Source organism: Melospiza melodia, chromosome 21 (assembly GCF_035770615.1).
Source record: "Melospiza melodia melodia isolate bMelMel2 chromosome 21, bMelMel2.pri, whole genome shotgun sequence".
Lineage (NCBI taxonomy): Eukaryota > Metazoa > Chordata > Aves > Passeriformes > Passerellidae > Melospiza > Melospiza melodia.
Genome location: NC_086214.1, coordinates 7,135,925 through 7,155,622, shown reverse-complemented (window position 1 = coordinate 7,155,622; position 19,698 = coordinate 7,135,925). Strand labels below are relative to the sequence as shown.

General features: G+C 43.7%; 1 protein-coding gene across 1 annotated transcript in view; it reads right to left on the bottom strand.

Moving 5' to 3' along the window:
- Window positions 1–6,531: 6,531 nt before the first annotated feature.
- Window positions 6,532–19,698, bottom strand: part of ZZEF1 (zinc finger ZZ-type and EF-hand domain containing 1) — a 60,589-nt gene continuing 47,422 nt past the window's right edge. The window contains exons 46-55 of the mRNA XM_063174063.1: window positions 19,425–19,525; window positions 18,799–18,934; window positions 17,492–17,851; window positions 15,491–15,634; window positions 14,491–14,659; window positions 12,571–12,669; window positions 11,644–11,809; window positions 10,505–10,655; window positions 9,968–10,039; window positions 6,532–9,487 (exon numbers count right to left, since the gene is read on the bottom strand). Coding sequence (XP_063030133.1) covers window positions 9,413–9,487; window positions 9,968–10,039; window positions 10,505–10,655; window positions 11,644–11,809; window positions 12,571–12,669; window positions 14,491–14,659; window positions 15,491–15,634; window positions 17,492–17,851; window positions 18,799–18,934; window positions 19,425–19,525 — 1,473 coding nt within the window. The 3' untranslated portion in view covers window positions 6,532–9,412. The remainder of the gene's footprint in view (window positions 9,488–9,967; window positions 10,040–10,504; window positions 10,656–11,643; window positions 11,810–12,570; window positions 12,670–14,490; window positions 14,660–15,490; window positions 15,635–17,491; window positions 17,852–18,798; window positions 18,935–19,424; window positions 19,526–19,698) is intronic.

Sequence of the window (19,698 nt, the reverse complement as noted above, 5' to 3'; positions counted from 1 at the left end):
GGCAGAGAAATATGAGTGCAACAGAAAGGAGCTGGAAAAACAAACAGGTGTGTCCAGCAGCAAAGGGGCCGTAGCTATAGCAATGGGACAGGCCCTGTTGACAAAAGGCTGCACAAAGGACCTTCTTGAGAGATTAAAAGGGGTTTATGAGCTGGCAGGCTTTCCCGGGAAGGCGCCGGCGCTGGATCACGGCCCAAGGCAATTGTTGAAAACTCAGAGCAGGAGCACAGGCACTGAGCACAAATCTGCCACAAATCTGCAGCATCCCCCGGGGCAGAGCCAGGCTGGGGTTCCTCAGCAGTTCATGGAGATGTGTGGCTGTGCACACGGCTGCTCCACTGCTCCAGCAGCACTGCAGGGCCCCAGCTCTGCAGCAGGCACCCCAAAGGGATGGTTTGTGATGGTTTACTTTGGGCATCACCCAGCTTTGCCTGTCAGATGCTGCTTTTCCTGTTACTCTCTGCAGGTACAGCCTGGGGCTGCGCTCTGGCCTGTAGAGGTGTCCAGGGTTTGGGTTTGGGTTTGGCAGGCGCCCTGACCAGAACTTTAGCTGGACACCTCCCTCAAGCCTCCCTTGCTCCCATCCTAGGCACCCACAGTGGGAGAGCTGAAATGCTGCTGCTGGGCTCTGCAGCTGTTGCCAGAGCCCTGATGGCAGCACCTAAAACAAAACCATGAAAACCAGCAGGTCAGCCCAACACCCAACACACGGTGTCCAGCACCCTTAAACAGCCCCAGGCTCCTGTCTTGCCTTGTTTCTTCTGCAGCCCCTGCAGAAAGTGAGGCTCTGGTGCAGCAAAAACCTGCTGGGAGATGCAGCAGCCAGAAGAGACACGTGTGAGGCAGGAGTTGGGCTGTGCCACCAAGGAGAAGCTCAGAGGATGGAGCTGCAGAGCCAGCTTGAGAGTCAGGGGCTGTTGGGGACAACTGTGGGAACACCACCAGCAGCCTTTGCCCAGAGAGATTCACACTCAGCTGGGGCTGAGCTGCAATTTAATTTTTCCTGGTTTAATTTATCTGAGGCTTTCCAAAGGACTAGTTTGTAATTAAAGCCAAGGATCAGTTGTACTGACAACTGTGTGACCTCATGTACAGTCACTCCACTCCACAGCAAGGAGGAAAAGTCTTAAAAGGAAAAAGCCAGAGATTGCCTCGGGCAGATGATGAACCACTGGCACTGCCCATGGTGGCATCGTTGCTGTGTCCATCAGGGTTATAAAGGGCTGATGGGTCACTGTGTGCCACAAGCCACATTCTGAGGAGGGAACAAACTGGACACAAACCAGGGAGGCCAGAGTGCCACACAGAGCTGGTCCTGGGGTAAGGTGAGGGACAGGGCGCGGCTTTCTGTAGAAAATCCAGAATTCTCCCAGGGAGTGCAAACTCTTCTTTTGCAGGAATCCAGGAACGAAACACGTGTTGCAGAAAGCAGAGCCGTCCCCGCAGTGTCGGGGCTTGCAGAGCCTCAGAGCTGCTTTCAGCCGGGGAAATTGGAGCATCTGCAGCTGGCCTGGCAGCCCCGGGCCGTGTGTGGCTGTGGCTGTGGCTGTGTGGGACAGGCAATGCGGGGCCTGGCAGCCCCGGGCCGTGTGTGGCTGTGGCTGTGGCTGTGTAGGACAGGCAATGCGGGGCCTGGCAGCCCCGGCCCGTGTGCGGCTGTGGCTGTGGCTGTGTAGGACAGGCAATGCTGGGCCTGGCAGCCCCGGCCCGTGTGCGGCTGTCCCTGTCAGGAACAGGAGACGCCGGGCTTGGCAGTTCCGGGCCGTGTGTGGCTGTGGCTGTACAGAACAGGCGGTCCTTGGCCGGGCAGCCCCGGGCTGTGGGTGTCTGTTTCTGTATGGAAGAGGCGTTCCCAGTCCCGGCAGCCCCGGTCCGTGTGTGGCCCTCCCTGTATGGAACAGCCCATGCGGGACCGGACGGCCACGGTCCGTGTCCCTGTACAGAACAGGCTCTCCCCAGTCCCGCAGCCCCTCTCCGTGTGTGGCTGTGGCTGTAAAGGGCAGGCTTTCCCCAGTCCCGCAGCCCCTCTCCATGTGTGGCTGTGGCTGTAAAGGGCAGGCTTTCCCCAGTCCCGCAGCCCCTCTCCATGTGTGGCTGTGGCTGTAAAGGGCAGGCTCTCCCCGGTCCCGCAGCCCCTCTCCGTGTGTGGCTGTGGCTGTAAGGAGCAGGCTCTCCCTGGTCCCGCAGCCCCTCTCCATGTGTGGCTGTGGCTGTAAAGGGCAGGCTCTCCCCAGTCCCGCAGCCCCTCTCCGTGTGTGGCTGTGGCTGTAAAGGGCAGGCTCTCCCCAGTCCCGCAGCCCCTCTCCGTGTGTGGCTGTGGCTGTAAGGAGCAGGCTCTCCCTGGTCCCGCAGCCCCTCTCCATGTGTGGCTGTGGCTGTAAAGGGCAGGCTTTCCCCAGTCCCGCAGCCCCTCTCCATGTGTGGCTGTGGCTGTAAAGGGCAGGCTTTCCCCAGTCCCGCAGCCCCTCTCCGTGTGTGGCTGTGGCTGTACGGAGCAGGCTCTCCCTGGTCCCGCAGCCCCCGGTCCGTGTCCCCGCACGGATCAGGCCCTCACGGCCCTCCCAGCCCTCACGGCTCACGCCGCTCCCCGCTGGCGAAGCTCCGCTCTCGGCTGCCTGGCGAGGGCTCAGGGATGCACTTGAGGCAACGAGAGGAGAGGAAAAGCGATTTTAGTGCGGGAAAAAGTCTCTAAGAGCAGCAGCCACTCAGCCTGGAGAGCCCCGGCACCATCGCTGCCCTGAGCCTTCGCTGGAACCCACAAAGGGGCATCGAGCGTTGGAAAAAACAGGGAAAAACCCCCAAGTAGGGATATTTCTTGTTCCTAACACTGTTTTTGGCTGTGAGGAAGCCTCGTGGAGCAGAGGAGCTGCTACAGAGCAGGGAAGGCACAAGCACAGGAGACAGGCACTGGACATCAGGCCTTGCACCTCATCCATGGATATCCCCCATCAATTCTATGCTGGTTTAATTAAAGACAAGCTATTACTGCCCAGCAGCACCCTAATAATAGTGCTAAGCATTATTAGTGCAAAAGTGAGGCTTTGAGTCTCTGGTAAATAAAGCAGCTCTTCTCAGCTCCCCAGGTCCTGCCCCCACAGGATTGCCTCCCTCGGCCTAAGGAACTTGAGGAGCCAGAGCAGGAGCACTGAGCACACCCTCCCAGATGCCATCACATCTGAACGGGCTGAGCCATCTTCTGCAGAAAAATAAGGTGGCAAAAGATCAAACACATCACGGTGTATTTTGAAACTGGCAATTGAGTGGGGGGAAAAAAATGATGTTGTTTAAAATCCAGTAGTGTGTCCAATACTGACCCCACAGAGGATGAAATTTTCCTTTTAAATATTAAGTCACAGTAGGAAGGAACAAAACCAAAAACCAAACCAAGCAAACAAACAACCTCCCCCTTCACTCCCACCCCAAGAAAAAAAACATTGGTGGGGAGAAAAGAGCCCAACCTGCTGCTCAGGGGAATAAAAACCCCAAGGTGAAAGTAGGGAGATTTCTGGGAAACCATTGACGTTTTTGATGAATGAGCTTTCTGTGGGTGGTTGATGTAGAGGAGAAGGGTAAGAAACACAGACATGATTTATTCTCAAGCAGAATGATGAGACTAAAGGTCTCCTGACTCAACACTTCTCCTGACTCAAGAATTCATCTTTTTGTTTCCTGCCTTTGCAGATTCTGCTGGGTGCCAGGGAAAGCCACGCGATTTGCGCACTTCCCATCAACAGCATGCTCTGTTTGGGCTCCAAGGCAACAAACCCAATTTAAAGCCTACCTTTAAAAGCTGAACTAGATGTGCTTAAGATTACACCTTAATTCCATATTTAACTTGATCCAAGATAAGTACAGTGATGAACTGAAGCCCCAGTAAATGTCTACCTACGTACACACGTCTAAGCGTTATCATAGATGAGTTATTGGAGAGGAAAATCTGCACAGGATGCTTTTGCTGATTAGAAAGTATAAAATCCTAAGGGGAAGCATTTCCTGTGATTCCTCAGGTGTTTTGTTGGTTCTTAGTGGTTGAAGAAGTTAAAACTTTTAGTGTCTGAAAGGCAGCAAGGTCAGAGGTCCAGCCCCCAACACAAAGATGTATAAAAGATCAGAGAATCATAGAACAGGATTGGAAAGGACCTTAAAGCCCATCCCATCCCAGCCCCTGCCATGGACAGGGACACCTTCCACTGTCCCAGGCTGCTCCAAGCCCTGTCCAACCTGGCCTTGGGTACTTGCAGGGATGGGGCAGCCACAGCTGCTCTGGGCACCCTGAGTCAATATAAGGGGAATTATTCATTATACAGAGCTAAAAAGAATTCAGTGTGGCCTTACCAACACCTACTGGATGTGATGATCCAGCTGTGAGGAGATGCCAACAAAGTGTTTTGGAAATGAGCCTGTGAGAGAAGCTACCACTGACAAACATTTGCAGGCACTTCAATTCACATTTCCTTAGGTTTCAGAAAATTGACTTTTTCCATGCAACTCAAGTTTAAATATTTGTTATTTGCACTGCAAATGTTAAGAAAAAAACCTCCAAAAATGCAATAAGATTTATGCAGTAAGATTATGGAAAGTCAGACAGTAAAGTGGAGAATGGAAAGAAGAAACCAGCTGAAAAAAAATAAATTCATTGCTGTTGTCAGGAAAGGATTAGAAGGAAAAACTCCCCAGCCAACTTGTGAGGAAAGACCCCATCTTTGACACAGACCAGTTATCCCTTCTCCCCCTCTTTCCCATGCTCCCTAAATCCAAACACTGATTCTTTTTATACTCAAGAAATGGGAATTTCTAAATGCTAAGGACCACTACAACACTGCCGAAATTCCCATCTATTTATCAGGAATGCTTGTGAATGTTTCCAGTTGGAGGAAAAAAGAGTTTGGGGTTTTTTTCCCCAAGTGTTTATGGCTGCATAGCCACGTGTGAGGCCCACTGCAGCCTGGGCTGGAGCTGGGTACCAGCTCTTTATTATTTGTTCTTTCCTAGGCAGAAATCAGCAAAGATCTTGCTGCAGAATAGACCTGATTACATTAGCCCTGACTGCCATGGAAAGAATGAGCTTTAATCTCACTTCCTTCACCTCTTACTTATTCACAGTGGATTTCTCTCTTATTCACTTGAATCAGGGCTGACTGCTTTGGTTTAAAAGCAGAGGTGAGGTGGGCCAGACTTCAGCTTCCCCCTACAAAACCCTGTTTTTTTTTCCTGTTTTTCCAGGCAATGTTACCAACAGATATTTTGTTCCAGTTATTATCCAGCCTGGCCTCCTGGTCCAGTGCTGAAAACCAACCTCTTTACATATCCTAATGTGTTTTCCAACATTCTGGAGCTTTCCCTTAAGGCCAGGTCATGTTTTTCAAGGCTCTCATGGTTGTGGTTTTGTCCCCTGGAAACAGGAATGATGCTTGTCCTGGTGCCTCCCCAGCAGACCCAACACAATTCACTTCAGGGGGATTCACCATTGAAAAGGGTAAGGAGTAAATCAGACTATTGGGATTTTTTCTGCCCCAGTGTGCCCAGATTTTATGGCAGGGTATTCCAGGGAGTTGCAGACAGGCATTCCAGACTTAAAATGCTGTCAACAGGCAGGTGCTGCCCTCGTGTTTGTGAAGGCACAAAACCCACTGGAAACTGAGCTGGGCTGTGAAAACACAGGGATTGGGCCAGGTCTGTTTTCAACACAGCTCAGCCTGCTCCTAAAAGCAGATTTTTTAAAAGTCACCCACCTCTAAGCTAACTGGCAGCCTGCTTTTGATCTCTTGGAAGAAAAACAGTCTCAGAGAACTTGACCTGAACAGCAGAGCCAAGGTGCTGTGGAGGTGCTGCCCTCTGTTACATTCCAATGCTGGCCCCACACCACATCTCACAGCAATTACACCGAGTTTTTTCAGGTTTATCAGCTGAAACCTCAAACCTCAGGGAACAATCCTCACTCCCCCACACCCTCACAATCCTGTTATTTATTTGTGTTGAATAAAATTACCTAATTAGCCCATTCTCCAAGGAAACAACTTGCAGCTTTAAGCAAATACAGGAAGATGTTGACTGGACACAGCCCTTTCCTCCAGCCAAACCCAAGGCAAACAAACTTTTCAATTAAAGCCACTGGAGCAGGTAGGCACAAGGACCTCTGCTGATAAACATCACTAATTAGAATCAACACCTACTAACACAAATCTCAGCTTTACAGGAGACATCTGAGGCCTCCAGACGTGTGTTTCAGGTCTCAAAGTAAATATGCACAGGCACTGAAACCAATGGATATCCACAGGAAAACTGAATTTTTAGGGTAAGGCCACTGGAATGTAAACAGCAGGGCTGGAATTTAAGAGATGACTCCAGAAGTCTGGGTCCTGCATAGCTCAATGTAATATCAGATATTTACCAAGCACATGAGGACAAGCAGGTTTGCTCACAGGCATGGAAAATGAGGATTCCTAAGAAAAACCCTGGATCTCACTACAAACTCCAGCATGAAACATTCAGTGAGGAGAGGAGAAAAACAAACAAAAAACAGACACCGTGTTGTACTTTTTTTGATTTTATAGAATTTTTACAATATATTTCTCTTCATTTGCATATTTTACCCACATCTGTAGCTTTCTTTTTACATGTTGAACTGAACTGGAATAAATCTAAAGGTCTGATATATTTTAAACAACTGATAAAAATTGCAAAGTAGTAAACCCGTAAGAAAAGAAATTATAAAACTCTCGTTTTTAAGTGTTTAATGAAAGCAAGTCAAATGTATCATTAGGAACAATATGATTTGTTTTAAACACATCATAGGTGATTCAGGCAGGACAACTTTTTTAGTTTTTCTTATATTAGGCACATTTTTTTCAGCATACCTGTTTTCCAGACAGTTTTATACAATTCAATAGCATCATTCACATCCACTTGGAACTTCTGCATAATTTTTAAAATGTGATTGATCATGAATATTCATTATTGGTATTCTATTCCTCTTTCTTTAGAGCTACCAGAAGGAAAAAAAATAATCAGTGTTTCTCATCTGTTAAAAAATCCATAATTAATGATTTGAGTTATAAGGCAGCAACAGATTCAGTGTCAACTCAGGTCACAGTCCTTCAGTTCCATCTAGTGGGTAGAAATTATATTTAGTGGACACTGTTCCTAGACAGTTCCTTCAGGGCAAGATGACTGACTCATGAGGGCAGTCACTGCTGGTAGAGTAAGTTGAGTGGTAATGCCTAGCAAGGAATTCTGGCCACTCCTGTGTCATCCTTGCAGCCTCATGTCTTCATCCAGAAAGCAAAAGGACAGTCCAACAGAAAAAAAGTGACTGTGACAGAGCTGTGACAGGTTCTGTGAATGGTTTATTTACAGTCTTCATCCCTGATGTGAGAAAAGAAAAATCCTTCTTTGACTGATGGGCAGATGCCAGCACAGCAGCCCAGTGCAGATCCATGATTCCTCAGCCATGGGTGCCCATGGAGGCAGTGAAAAGGAAGTCCTCCTGCTCCAGAGAAGCAATTTCCAACCTGTGCCATCCACATGACTCCCTACATCAGTTTAGGAACATTTCCTTTTGGTGGAGCAGCTCCCCAGGCCAGGATCTGTCCCAGCAATGAGGAGTGAAGCGGGTGGATCCCTGACAGGGAGGCTGCAGACTCAAACACCTTGATCTGTGCATTAAAGGTACACCACAATCCTGGTAACTCCCTTCCCATCCTGATGTCTTTAAGGAAATCAACTCCTGATGCTCAAGGAGGCCTTTCAGAGCAGCATCTCTCTGCTCCCTTTCAGTCCTTCACAAATACTACACTTCTGAATCCTGGCATTCTCATTTGCTAAGAGAGCCACTCCATTCCTGAAAGCATGGTGCTTCTTGGTCTTCAGCTTTAAGTCTTTCAAGCAGAATAATCCCATTCTGATTCAAGCACTTGGCTGAACAGAAGTCAAAACAAAACTCTACAGCACAAGAGGCCATAAAAAAATGCAAGGGATGTATTACTGCATGTTTCCCTCTCAGAGGGAGATTGGGCCACCCTTAAACTCCAGCCCCAGCTGAGAAGATCATCAGTTCAGAGGACACTCCCCAAAGCAGGGCTCCTGTGCACTGGTATTTGGGCACCACTCAAATTTTGGACAAGCAGGGTCAATAAATACATTTCCTTCTGACAGAGCCACTGCTTCACACAACTTCCATTGAGTTACTATTAGAGCCTTTGGCTGCCTTTTTTTCCATTCTCCAGTGTTGGTGTGAAGAAGCAAAGAAGAAAATATTTAGCATTAAAAGCAATCTGAATTTATAATTGACAAGACCAGCTCTACAAACTGTGCAATGGTGCACAAAATACACCCCCAAATCTCTGTGTTCTTTTTAACTCTTTGGAAAGGGAATAACCAATATAGCTGTGCAGGAAGAAAGCCAATTTATTGCAGCATAGAAGGTCTGCAATTAATTCCATGTTCAGTAAGAGAAATGTGGTTATTGCTCTGAAAGATAAGAGTGGATTGATCATTAACCCCACCCTGAGTGCTGGGAGTCTGGGTTCCCAACATTGCCAAGAAGGACCTCCTAAACCACTGATATCAAAATAACTGAAGGAAAAAAAATTCTTCTCATAATTTCTTGTAAAGATGTGATTTTTCAGAAACATGTAAGTTCTTCAGGTCTTCATATCACCACTGCCTTGTGACTGAAGGCCAGCCTTGGCTCTCTGCACTACAGTAATGGGTTATTTGGAATAATGCATTGGAGATAAAGCAAGGTAAGAACAGGTGACCCAAAGAACAGGAGAAACATAAACCTCTTGCACAAGGATGCTGTGAAACTGGAATCCTTCAGCTGCTTTGCAAATCACCCACAATTTGTTTTACAACCTGTAGTTTGGTAAGAATTGAAATCCTTTTCCTTGGGAAGTAGCCTCCAAAGCAAAAATGACAGGATTCATCATGGACCATTGCTGCAGCAGGCACCAGATTCTGCTTTGCCTGTTTCACTCTGCAGATGTACAACAGATGCTGCTGATGGCATCACCCCAAGTTCAGCACTATTTTCTGAAGCTGACACCTTTGATGGATCAAGTTTCCTCAGGAGCAGACAATACAAACGTGGGGGCCTTGCATTCTCATACTTCAGCTACTTTCTTTCCTTTACTTCCTCTGAATAAAAAACAATATTGTTCTGTTTACTCTAACATGCTACAATATGTGCATACATAACTGTAGGACGCATGAGTTACTTCAGGATGTGCTTTTTCATTGAAGTGAGCTGTTACTTTTACAAATTCTACATCAAGGTGGAAGGAAGGAAGAAAGGCTGCAGAGTGCTCATACACTGAAGCTGAAGGAACTTCTCCTGAATGGAGTTAAGATGTTTGTTCCCATGTCCTATGGACAAACTACTCTATCCCATGCACTCCGGCCTGAGCCAGTATTAAACATTCCAGAAACTTGTTGATTTGTTTGGATAGTTAATGGCAAGGCTGATAGCAGCAATGTTTTTCAGGGCCTACAAGAGAAAAGGAAAAACAAAGTCACACCAAATATTCTCCTCAAGCTCAAAGTGTAATGAAGTTGTATGAAACTGAACAGAAATAGAAATCTAGAATCATGGACTGGTTTGGGCTGGGAGGGATCTTAAAGATAACTTCATTCCACCCCTGCCATGGGCAGGGACACCTTCCACTATCCCAGTGTGCTCCAAGCCCTGTCCAACCTGGCTTTGGACATTTCCAGGGATGGGGCAGCCACAGGTGCTTTGGGAACCCTGTGCCAGGGTCTCCCTATCCTCATGGGAAGAATTTCTTCCCAATATCCTAGAAAAGCATTTGTGCATAGCCCACTCACAACTTCCAGAGGCCTGTTAAGGTACTGTAATGACCAAATACATCAATATCTCTTTTATAAACTCCAGTGGGCCATGAGACAACATCCAGGGTCTGCCACAAAGATCCCAGACCCTCCCAGCCCCGGGGCTGTGCAATCCTACCTGTGCTGTGCAGCGATGAAGATGATCTTCAGTATTTAAGGCAAGCAAATACTCCTGTAGAGATCCAAGCTCCTGCAGCCAGAAAACATGCAATGAACACCAATGTTTCTAATAAGGTGATATTCTACTAATTAACATAAAAATGCTGATTATTAGAGTCCCCAAGAACCAAAGGTATCAGAACTGCACACCAGACTAGAGCACAGTTTATGATTACAGAAATGAGCTCATGACACTATTCATGTTAGAAGTTCAAAACCAACTCTACAAAACCCACATGCAAATACCTTTAAATTAATTATTAAACCAGAATTGCTCTCAGAATAAACAGTGGCTTTAGGGCCTTAATAGTCATGACTATCACTTAAAGTCCAATGATGGATAAGGTAACAGAATTCCCCTCTAATTACAACTTGCTGCCAAGTGAAAGTTGTTAATGTTTCTGTAGCTCTGAGGGATAAAGGAAAATGAATTTAGTGTAAAACTCTGTCATTCCCAGCACTGAGGAAAGGAGGGATAGAAACAGGAGCTGCTTACAGTAACTCTGTTTTCTGTCACAAAGAAGAGTTCTGCCAGTGCTCGATGAAGAGGAAGGAGGATACCAGGCTTGGCTGAGTCGTGACATGAGTTGTTTTCCATGTGGGTGAAGAGCTGCCAAAGTGGCTTCAACAAGGTGAGGTCACAGTCCCTGAGAAAAAAGTAATTTAAATGAAATTGGGATGCAATAGTGAGTAACCACCATGACCATTTCAGGGATTGGAGAGGGGAAACCAAACCAAATCAAATTTAAGAGAACAAAACCATTCATTTGTAACAGTTAGCAATACAAAAACCCACTTTGCTAAATGCTCTTGAATCTAGAAATACTCATGCCATACCTACATAAGCTTAAGGACACATATCTCTTCTAAAACTCAATTACAGACTTAGTGGTACAACTAAAAATAATAATTTAGAAGCTGTTTACTTTACAGAGAATCAGATCATCACTTCACCAGCTTATTATTTCATCCTTACCTTAAATCTGCAGCATAACTACTACAAAGAGAATAAATTTCTAGAAGATTACTTAAAATCTACCTTTGTCCTGATTTGTGATGGTTTTTTTTTTTCTTTATAATGACATTTTAATTCATTAGACTTCTTTAAAGGCCAGCAAAGAGAGAGTAAAACATTCCTGCTATCAAAGCAGAAATTATATCAAAGCTATCAAGCACTGCAAATTATATTGGACAGACAAATTAAGAAAATCTGCTTCAAACCACAGGGATTTTTTTTTTTTTGCTTCAAAACAGTATCAGTTTAGTGCATTTTTGGTGCAGGGTGTGGGGCAGTGCACTCACCCCTGGCTGCTGCACTGCACTACCTTCAGGAGCAGGTGGATGGCCTTGAGCTTTGTGATGATTTTTTTTTCTTTATGATGACATTTTAATTCATTGTGATGAATTTTTTTTTATTTATAATGATATTTTAATTCATTAGACTTCTTTAAAGGCCAAGAAAGAATAGAGAGTAAAACATTGCTGCTATCAGAGCAGAAATTATATCAAAGCTATCAAGCATTGTAATTTACATCCAACAGACAAATTAAGAAAACCAGCTTCAAATCACAGGGGTTTTTTTTGCTTCAAAATAGCATCTATTTAGTGCCTTTTTGGTGCAGGGTGTGCACTCACCCCTGGCTGCTGCACTGCACTATCTTCAGGAGCAGGTGGATGGCCTTGAGGCGCTGGTGCCCCGTCTGCCGACACGCCACTCCCACCTGCCACTCCCAGATCCTGGCCAGGGGCAGGTGAGGAATCACCCTGTCCTCACACAGCATCTGCTTCAGAATTTCAAACCCTGGGAAAAACAAAAGAAAATTCAAACAGCTGTTCAGTTTTGTAGGGACACGTTTTGTTCATATAGTCAAGTGTTGCAAGCCAGAAATATTGGATTAAAATAGCAAACAAAAATTGGAGATAACTCTAAATTACATCTTGACGTGGCAACTCTTTCCTAAGGCAAAACTTACATAAAAGTTGGAAAGAATCATATCCAAAATTAAATTTTTGCCCAAATAAGGCAAACAAAACAGAGGCCCTCCCTATTATGACATGCAGTAGAGTTTTGCTAATAGCAAATAATCCATCAGCCTCAATTTCATTAAAAATATTTAAACTCTGAAATAAACTAACAAAACCTCTTATGCTAAAAATTAGACCCAGAACCATCCTATTTTAAAGGACAACTACTTTGGAAAAATGCAATTATCATTATTTCTGTTTCCAATTATGGCATCTTGGAGTGTTTACTAAATACTCGGTGTAATTACTATCATATAATGAGATTTTGCATGCAAATTACATTATTATAATTGTAATCTCCAAGTCTCTGTGAAGATTTTGTGTTTCTACCCCAAAATCACAGGAAATAAGAGACATCAGTTGAGTTCCAACTTGAACTGATCAGGTTATAACTGATCACATGAAAAACCGATCATGTTATTTCCAAGACACTGAATGCAAATTCTAACTCAAGGAAAAGGGATAACCACAGGTCTCTCAAAGTTCAGCAAAATGACTAAAAAATACCCTTTTCAATACATTCTGAGCATCTCTTACCTGTCTGAAACCTGCCCAGATGACCTGCTGTCACTGTAAACTTATAACCCCACTCAGTGTTGCTCATGTCAGAAGTAAATCTGTAGTAGAGTGTGTCTCCTGTGTGCAGGGAAGGAAGAAAGCCAACATTATCTTCTGAGTTAGTTTTGCCATCTCAAATACAACTTAAATGAAAAATCTGAAATTAATTAATACTAGATGTCTTCATTTAAGGGAGGTGGTCTTTTATTTTTTGGTAACTATGAAGCACAAAAAGAGGAGGCTGAAGCAAAACCCACAATAATTTCCCCTGTCTAAAGATACTGGATAGGAAAGATAATGTCTTTTACATTTTTGACAACTAAATATAGGAAATTAAAGTAACTCCATATTTTCTACATGTAACTTCACTTTTCCAATTGTGTTACTGGATCAGTTATGATTTATGAAACAAGAACCCCTACACAGGCAGCCAAGTTCTTTGCAACAACACTTAAATTCATTAAACAAAAGGTTTAAAATATTTGAAAGTATTGTCAAAAAATTAAAATGAACATTTCTACTCCAAGGAAGAAAACAAACTTAATCACTTTTAATAGAAGGACTATCAAAACATTTGGCCACTTTACAATCAGGCAAAAAACACTCAAAAGGTTTTTGCCATTGTGGCATCTTCACCTTCAGAGATAAATCCTGGTAGTTGGCTGTAACACTACAGAAAACATCTTCTTATCTATTGTGCTCTATAACACTAGAGCTGTTAAAACTTAAAGTAACTTCCTGCCCCATGGAAAAGCCTGTCACCCTGGGACAAGCAGGTTAGGTTTCATTGGGAAGCAGAATTTTCAAAGTTGCATGAACAAGAAAAATTTTGAAAACATTTTTTAGGATTTAAAATGAAATATCTATAAAAGAATTTCCCTTTTTATCATGAAATGGAGACAGTGTTCTCTCCTACTCATAAAAGAAAGCCCTTCAATTAAATAAAAAGCCCAGAAGCCTTCAAATGTCTGGTTTCAGCTAAAACCTGCTGGAACCAAGAGCCTTAATCCAGACAGCCTTGGTTGTAAATGAATTTTCACAAGGTGAAACTCAAATTTCACAGCCAAAGCTGCTCTAAACAATGAGCTTCGAAGTTCAGCTCCTTGGCAAACCTCAGCAACTATTAGGGATGAAAAAGAAGACAGATAGAAGTTCACAAAAATCTAAAATATTTCTACAGAACACACATCTGCTTTTAACCAGTACCTTGCAACCCAAAACCAGCACTTGTAACCCAAACAGGTTTGCTAAGAAAGCTCCTAAATCTCTTTACAGGTGCTGCCAGTCCTTGAAGTCAAGAGCTTCCTGCAGTGCCCAGTGGGTTAAACCAGGTTAAAATCAGAAGCAGGGACTGTGCAGTCCTTGAGCTCTCAGGCATTTGCTCCTCACTGTGCTCTCACAAATGTGTTGGAGAATCCAGAGTGCAGCTGGCAGTCAAACCTTGGGTTTTTTCCAGCTGTGCTCTGTGGCACCAGCTGGAGCCAAGGTGCTGGCACTGCCTCTCTTTGCTCAGAGCAGCAGCAGAGCACAGAGACAAGCATATCTTTTCTTTTTTTAAATAAAAAAAAACATGCTTCCTGTGGAAAGTAAGACAAGGCATAAACAATGTCAGTGAATATCGTGCAGAACAAGGACTGTGTTGGAACGCAATCAAGATCAAATTTGTTTCCAGTAGCTGAGTGCATGCTTTGAGTGAGTGGTGGAAAGAAAAGGTCACAGCACAACAACAGATAAGGCACTTTGCAGAAACAAATGCAAGAGCAGCACGTCAGAGCAAACAGAGTGGGACAAGGAAAGGACTGGCTTTTTCCCTGCACATCTCAGGACATTTAACTCATCAGGAGTTTCTCTCAGGAGCCCCAGCAGTATCCTGCATGCCCTTGGAGCAGCCCTGCTCACCTGGAAGCTCGAAGTCAGTCCATTTCTGGGGGGAGCCACTGAAGCTGTGCCGGTCCTGCTGGAAGTCGCTGCTGCTGGACATGAGCAGCTCATCACAGCCCTCCTCTGTGTTACACTGAGAGTCAAACTTGATGGAGAGGTAGATAGCACCAGGAATGTGAACTTTATCCTGAGAAATAAACACAGCAGCTTTGTGTGCTGGCACACTGCACTGCCTACAGCCCACTGAACTTTCACTATATGAACAAGGGAGATATAAGAATTACAGCATCTCTGTGAGTTTTTTACTTTGATATTTTAACCTGATCTAATTCAACAAATGTAAAGCATGGTCTATTGTTCACATTAGCTGGTAAGCATGTAAAATGAATTGCCAGCAATGCCTTCCTTTTTTAAAAGCAGTAATTGTTGCTGATATTGATCTCACTGCCAGAACCTTATATGCATTTTAAAAATGAAAATCAGAGGAGTCAGAGCAGCAGGGTAATTAAAAATCCCAAGACTGCCCAGAGGCAATAATTACTTACCAAACCATATCAGAAAAATGCTATCAAACAGTATCAAGAGAAGAAAGTCAGAAATTGTTTGTGACAGGGAATTGTTTGTGCTGTTCATCTAACAGCACAAGGGCCAGCTGGAAATGGCCAACTGAAACAAATCTTTGGAAGGAAGGGTAGAAACATTTGATCATTAAGGCCTTGAAACCATTTACAAATCTGATCTGCTTGAAATACATGCACAGTAAAACCATGTAAGTTATGCACTTTTCATGGGATTGAATTAGAATTCCATTAAAGTGCTTGATTGAACACATTTCTTTGCAGGACAAGGCCTGAGCTATCTGACATCAGCCTTTTCCAAGGAAGACTGACCAGACTTCACAGGTGCTTCAAGCAGAGAATTCAGTCCCACAGATACCCCTGTGAACTCTGAGAGGCTTCTGCTCCACCCCTGGGTGATTCCAGCATCAAGTGATGCCTGTAAGCCCTGCCTGCCCTACCTCAAAGTTGGTGTTGTTGTTGTAAGGATGCTGAGATTCCCTCATCTGCACAGCCATCCCTGGCTCCTCCATGAACTGACAGGCTGTCAGGGCCATGGTCCCCAGCATGCTCTCCTTGCACCCATGCAGCACCTTCTGCAGAATCTGGGGGGAGAAATGTCATGGAAATATAATTTACTGTCAAAAGAACATTTACAGCTGTACATTCTGATGGCTGACACGAGTCATGTCCAGCCACACAGTATTTTGGAACAGGGAATCAAGGTACCAGCAAGATAAATGCAGAAATTATGCCTGCAAGTGTCATCTCCATAAGCACAAAAGATTTCACTCTGTCTTCTGTTCTAGACTTTTCATTCTTTATTTGATAGAAACATGACAGATATTGGCCATGTCTCCTCACACAAGGCTAATCCATGAAGTAATTAACAGGAAACTAAAGCTGTAATCAAGTGAGATAAACAACTTTGTTAACATACTAAACAGGCACCTTTGCCTTCTATACCTACAGGTTTTGATTTTAATAGAACATGTCTATATTTCAGCCTTCAAAAACCAAAAAAGTACAACTCTGTGCATAAGAAGAAATTATAAAGTATCAACGAGATGGCTGAAGTTTTGAAAGCAGCAGATGCAAGTCCTGTACATTTAAAACTATCCAAAAATGTCCTTTAATCTATCAGGACATACTAAACAGAATTCAGAACCACCTGAGTCTCCCTTTTTCTTATTTTTATAACAGGGCATAAAAGCCCTGAATCCAGGAATTCTTGAGGCCCTTTCATATCATCAGAGTAACTCATTGAGGCCATGTCTTCATCTACCATCTCCCAGCTCCTCCTACAAAATGTAATCCACCAGCTCAGGCCAGCAGGTTCATCTTCAAATCTGCCAAAAACTGATTTCTTGGGAAAAGGAGTTTCAAAAACAAAGCAGCATGCAGCAGTTTCCTGAATGCACTCTGCACATACAGAACAGCCTAAGACAAAGGCTAGGCTTTTACATTTAATATGCCTTAATGGATTTTATTCTATCAGTTCATCCTGCCCTTTTCTGAACCCATAAAAACACCCTGGGGGAACAATTTCCATGACTTACTGTGTCAAGAGCCTGTTCTTTTGGTTTGTTTTGGACCTGCCACTTATTACCTTAATCTGACACTCCTTTGTTTTCTTACTGGGAGGGCCAGTGAATAATACTGGCTCTAAACTTTTGCATGCTATTTACTGCTTTAAACCTACAGAGAAAGATTAACAGATTTTTCCATTGCTCCCTCTCCCTCAATGCCTCACAGGGGAAAGATCCAGAAGGAAGAAAACCAGTTGGTTCCTCATACTAAAATTATTTCATGGCTGTAATAATCCCTGCCATTCTTCTTTAGGCCTCTTCCAGTTGTACTGCACCTTATTTTAATTTTTTTAAGGAGCTGAGGGAGTCACTGCAGTTCAAAAGAGTGCATAGCATTGGTTCAGTGGCATATCAATGCCTTCCGCTTTATTTTTCATTCCCTTTTTGAAGATTCCCAGCACTTGATTTGCTTTGACTGCTGTGAAGCCTTGAGCTGACATTTTCATTAAAACATTCTATTGTAATTCCGAGATCACTTCCACCAGCAGCTCATCAGTGGAGTAGCAGGTATTACAATATAGACATTGAGATCTAAGAAAACAGCAGCTTTTAAAAGGCACTGCCAATTTTACCAATTTCTCTAGATTACCATCTATATTGTCTATTTTCAAACCAGACTGCCTATTTTACCAGTTTCTCTTTCATAACTGAAAGAGTTCTCTCTACACAGCTATTTTTTCATTTTCTCTTAACAAGATCAGCACATCAAGACTGACAGATTCCAACTGGTTTTTCAGAACTAATTTAAATTTCGGAGTTTCAGTTTCGTTGCAAAAAGGAACTGCATGTATTCCTGTTAGTCAGAGTCTCATGGCATGTGGGCACAGGTTTTGTTCACATGTCTAAGTGAAATCCTAAGTGAAATCCACTTACTTTTTCCCATAGCTGCTTCTCCTCTAGCTGCATCAGCATGTCCAGGATGTATGTCATATGGGCTGGGCCACTGAGGTCTAGGATTTCCTCATTTATTGCCACATCATCAGGCCACTCAGCTAACAAGGATGCCAGCACATGCCTGGCATAGAGAACTGCAATAGCCTCATTGACACGGTACAGGTAGTCCCTGACAGCCTTTTTACTCCTGGAGTCCAGCTCCTTGTGCAGGAGGATGGAGCTCTTGGTGCGGCGCTGCTTGGCGTAGCTCAGCTGCAGGTCACTCTCTGTGTTGGTGATGAGTTTCTGGGCTACAGGATTGGTTTCTTCTGTTGCTTTATCACACAGTACAGGCTTGGACTGCAAGAAGAGAAATGCAAGTTTGAAAACAGGCTGTTAATAATTTATTGCCTTATGTTTGGATATCTGACCGGAAAAATTGCAAGATGAATTTATAAATGAATTTGTGAAAAAACCCCACAAATGTAGGATATCTCACACAGCTACAGATTTCCTGAGAAACATTGTTTATGTCTACACACACTGATGCATTTGTGGAAATAGCAGGCAGAATTCTAACCAGAATTAGTGTTAACTGAAGCTCACCTACAGAGGTAAAGCTACCAAGTGCCCTAAAATGAGGCAATTGGGAGGAACTTTTGGAGATCACTTGCTCCAAATTTGACTTAAGGCTGAGATAACTTCAAAATCAGGGCTTTGTCCATTTAAGTTTGGACAATTTCCAGGCGTGGGTATTTCACAGCCTCTGTATAAGCTGTTGAAAGGTCTATTTTTTTCTTTTAATTATGTGAAACTGCTTCAGGAAGCTCCTTCCCCTTTGCTATGCAACTGATAAACAGCTGTGCTGGTGACACCTCATGGCCAGGAGTGAGCCCTCAAAATAAAGCAGAGCTGTGGGACCCTGTAATTGAATACAAAACCCAAAGCTTGCAAGTGTAGTGTCTACTTTACAAGATAAATTCAGAAGAAATAGGAAGCAATGAATTTAAGATAACAATGATATGCTAAAACAGTAGCAGGGCATAGGCTTACAGCAATGAGATACAATCTCTCTTGGGTAAGGGGAGGAAATTACAGCCTGCAAACACAATTTGTTCTCCTGATGTGGGAATCAAGTTTTTTCACTTCCTTAAGGAAGGAATAACAAGGAAGAAATACTTGCTTATTCATTTTGACATAAAACATTGATAACAGATTATTTCAAATATATATAAAAAAAAAATCGCAGGCATGAATGCCAGAATTGATTATTTTCCAGCTGTTGCTGTTTGTAGAGGTGTCCATACCAAACAGGGCAAGATGATCATGTCTGTATCCACTGCCTTGGAGCTCTGCTCCTCCAGCCTCAGGCGTTTGCTGGGCTGCCACTTCTGAGCCAGGGTCCGGATCCTCTCATCCGTTGTGATCACATCCCCATCAAACCTTCACACAGGCAAAGAAATCAAAAATACACAAATGTGTTTCCAAAGTAATGCAAACTCAATTAGGGCAATTAAATGCAAATTAAATCTTCCCACCTTCTGTTTTGGAAAGATTAAGCTCTGTCTATTTTTGTCATGTTAACTGTTCCCCTGTTCTAACAAGCCAAAGGATTTAAATGTTACAAAAATCACTCATTTCTGTGAGAACATGGTGTCTCTGTGAGATCTCTGAGTACCAGAAGCCACATGTGAGCTCTTGACTCGACTCAGTTCACAGAATTTAGAGCCACAGTGGAACTTCATATGGGAGCATGTGATGTGTTTCAGAGGATGGTGACTTGCTTCCATAAATACAACTTAGCAGAGTTTATTTCCTTACTTTTTCACACATGAAAACCAAATCTTATCCTTGGAAGAATTTCTATCCAGCACTGAGAGGATTTTAGATTTTCACCCACCACTTTCTCTGCTGGACCCAGAACTTCACATACCTCTTTTGAACTTCCAGGAAAAAAGATTCAGTTCTTTTCATCTGCAGCTCATACATGGCTCGAAGAATGTGGAGAGGTGCATTAAGTGCATCATGTGTCATCTGAGCAAGGAGCAAAAAGAAATTTAAAAAACCCCAAAAATACATCAGAGGAGGAAAAGAAAGACTGAATTTCTTTAAGAATGACCTAAGCATTATTTCCCACTTTGTAGGGAGAGAATTAATGAACTTAGCATCTGGATTAACAATAATGAGAAGCAATTTAGTATAACACA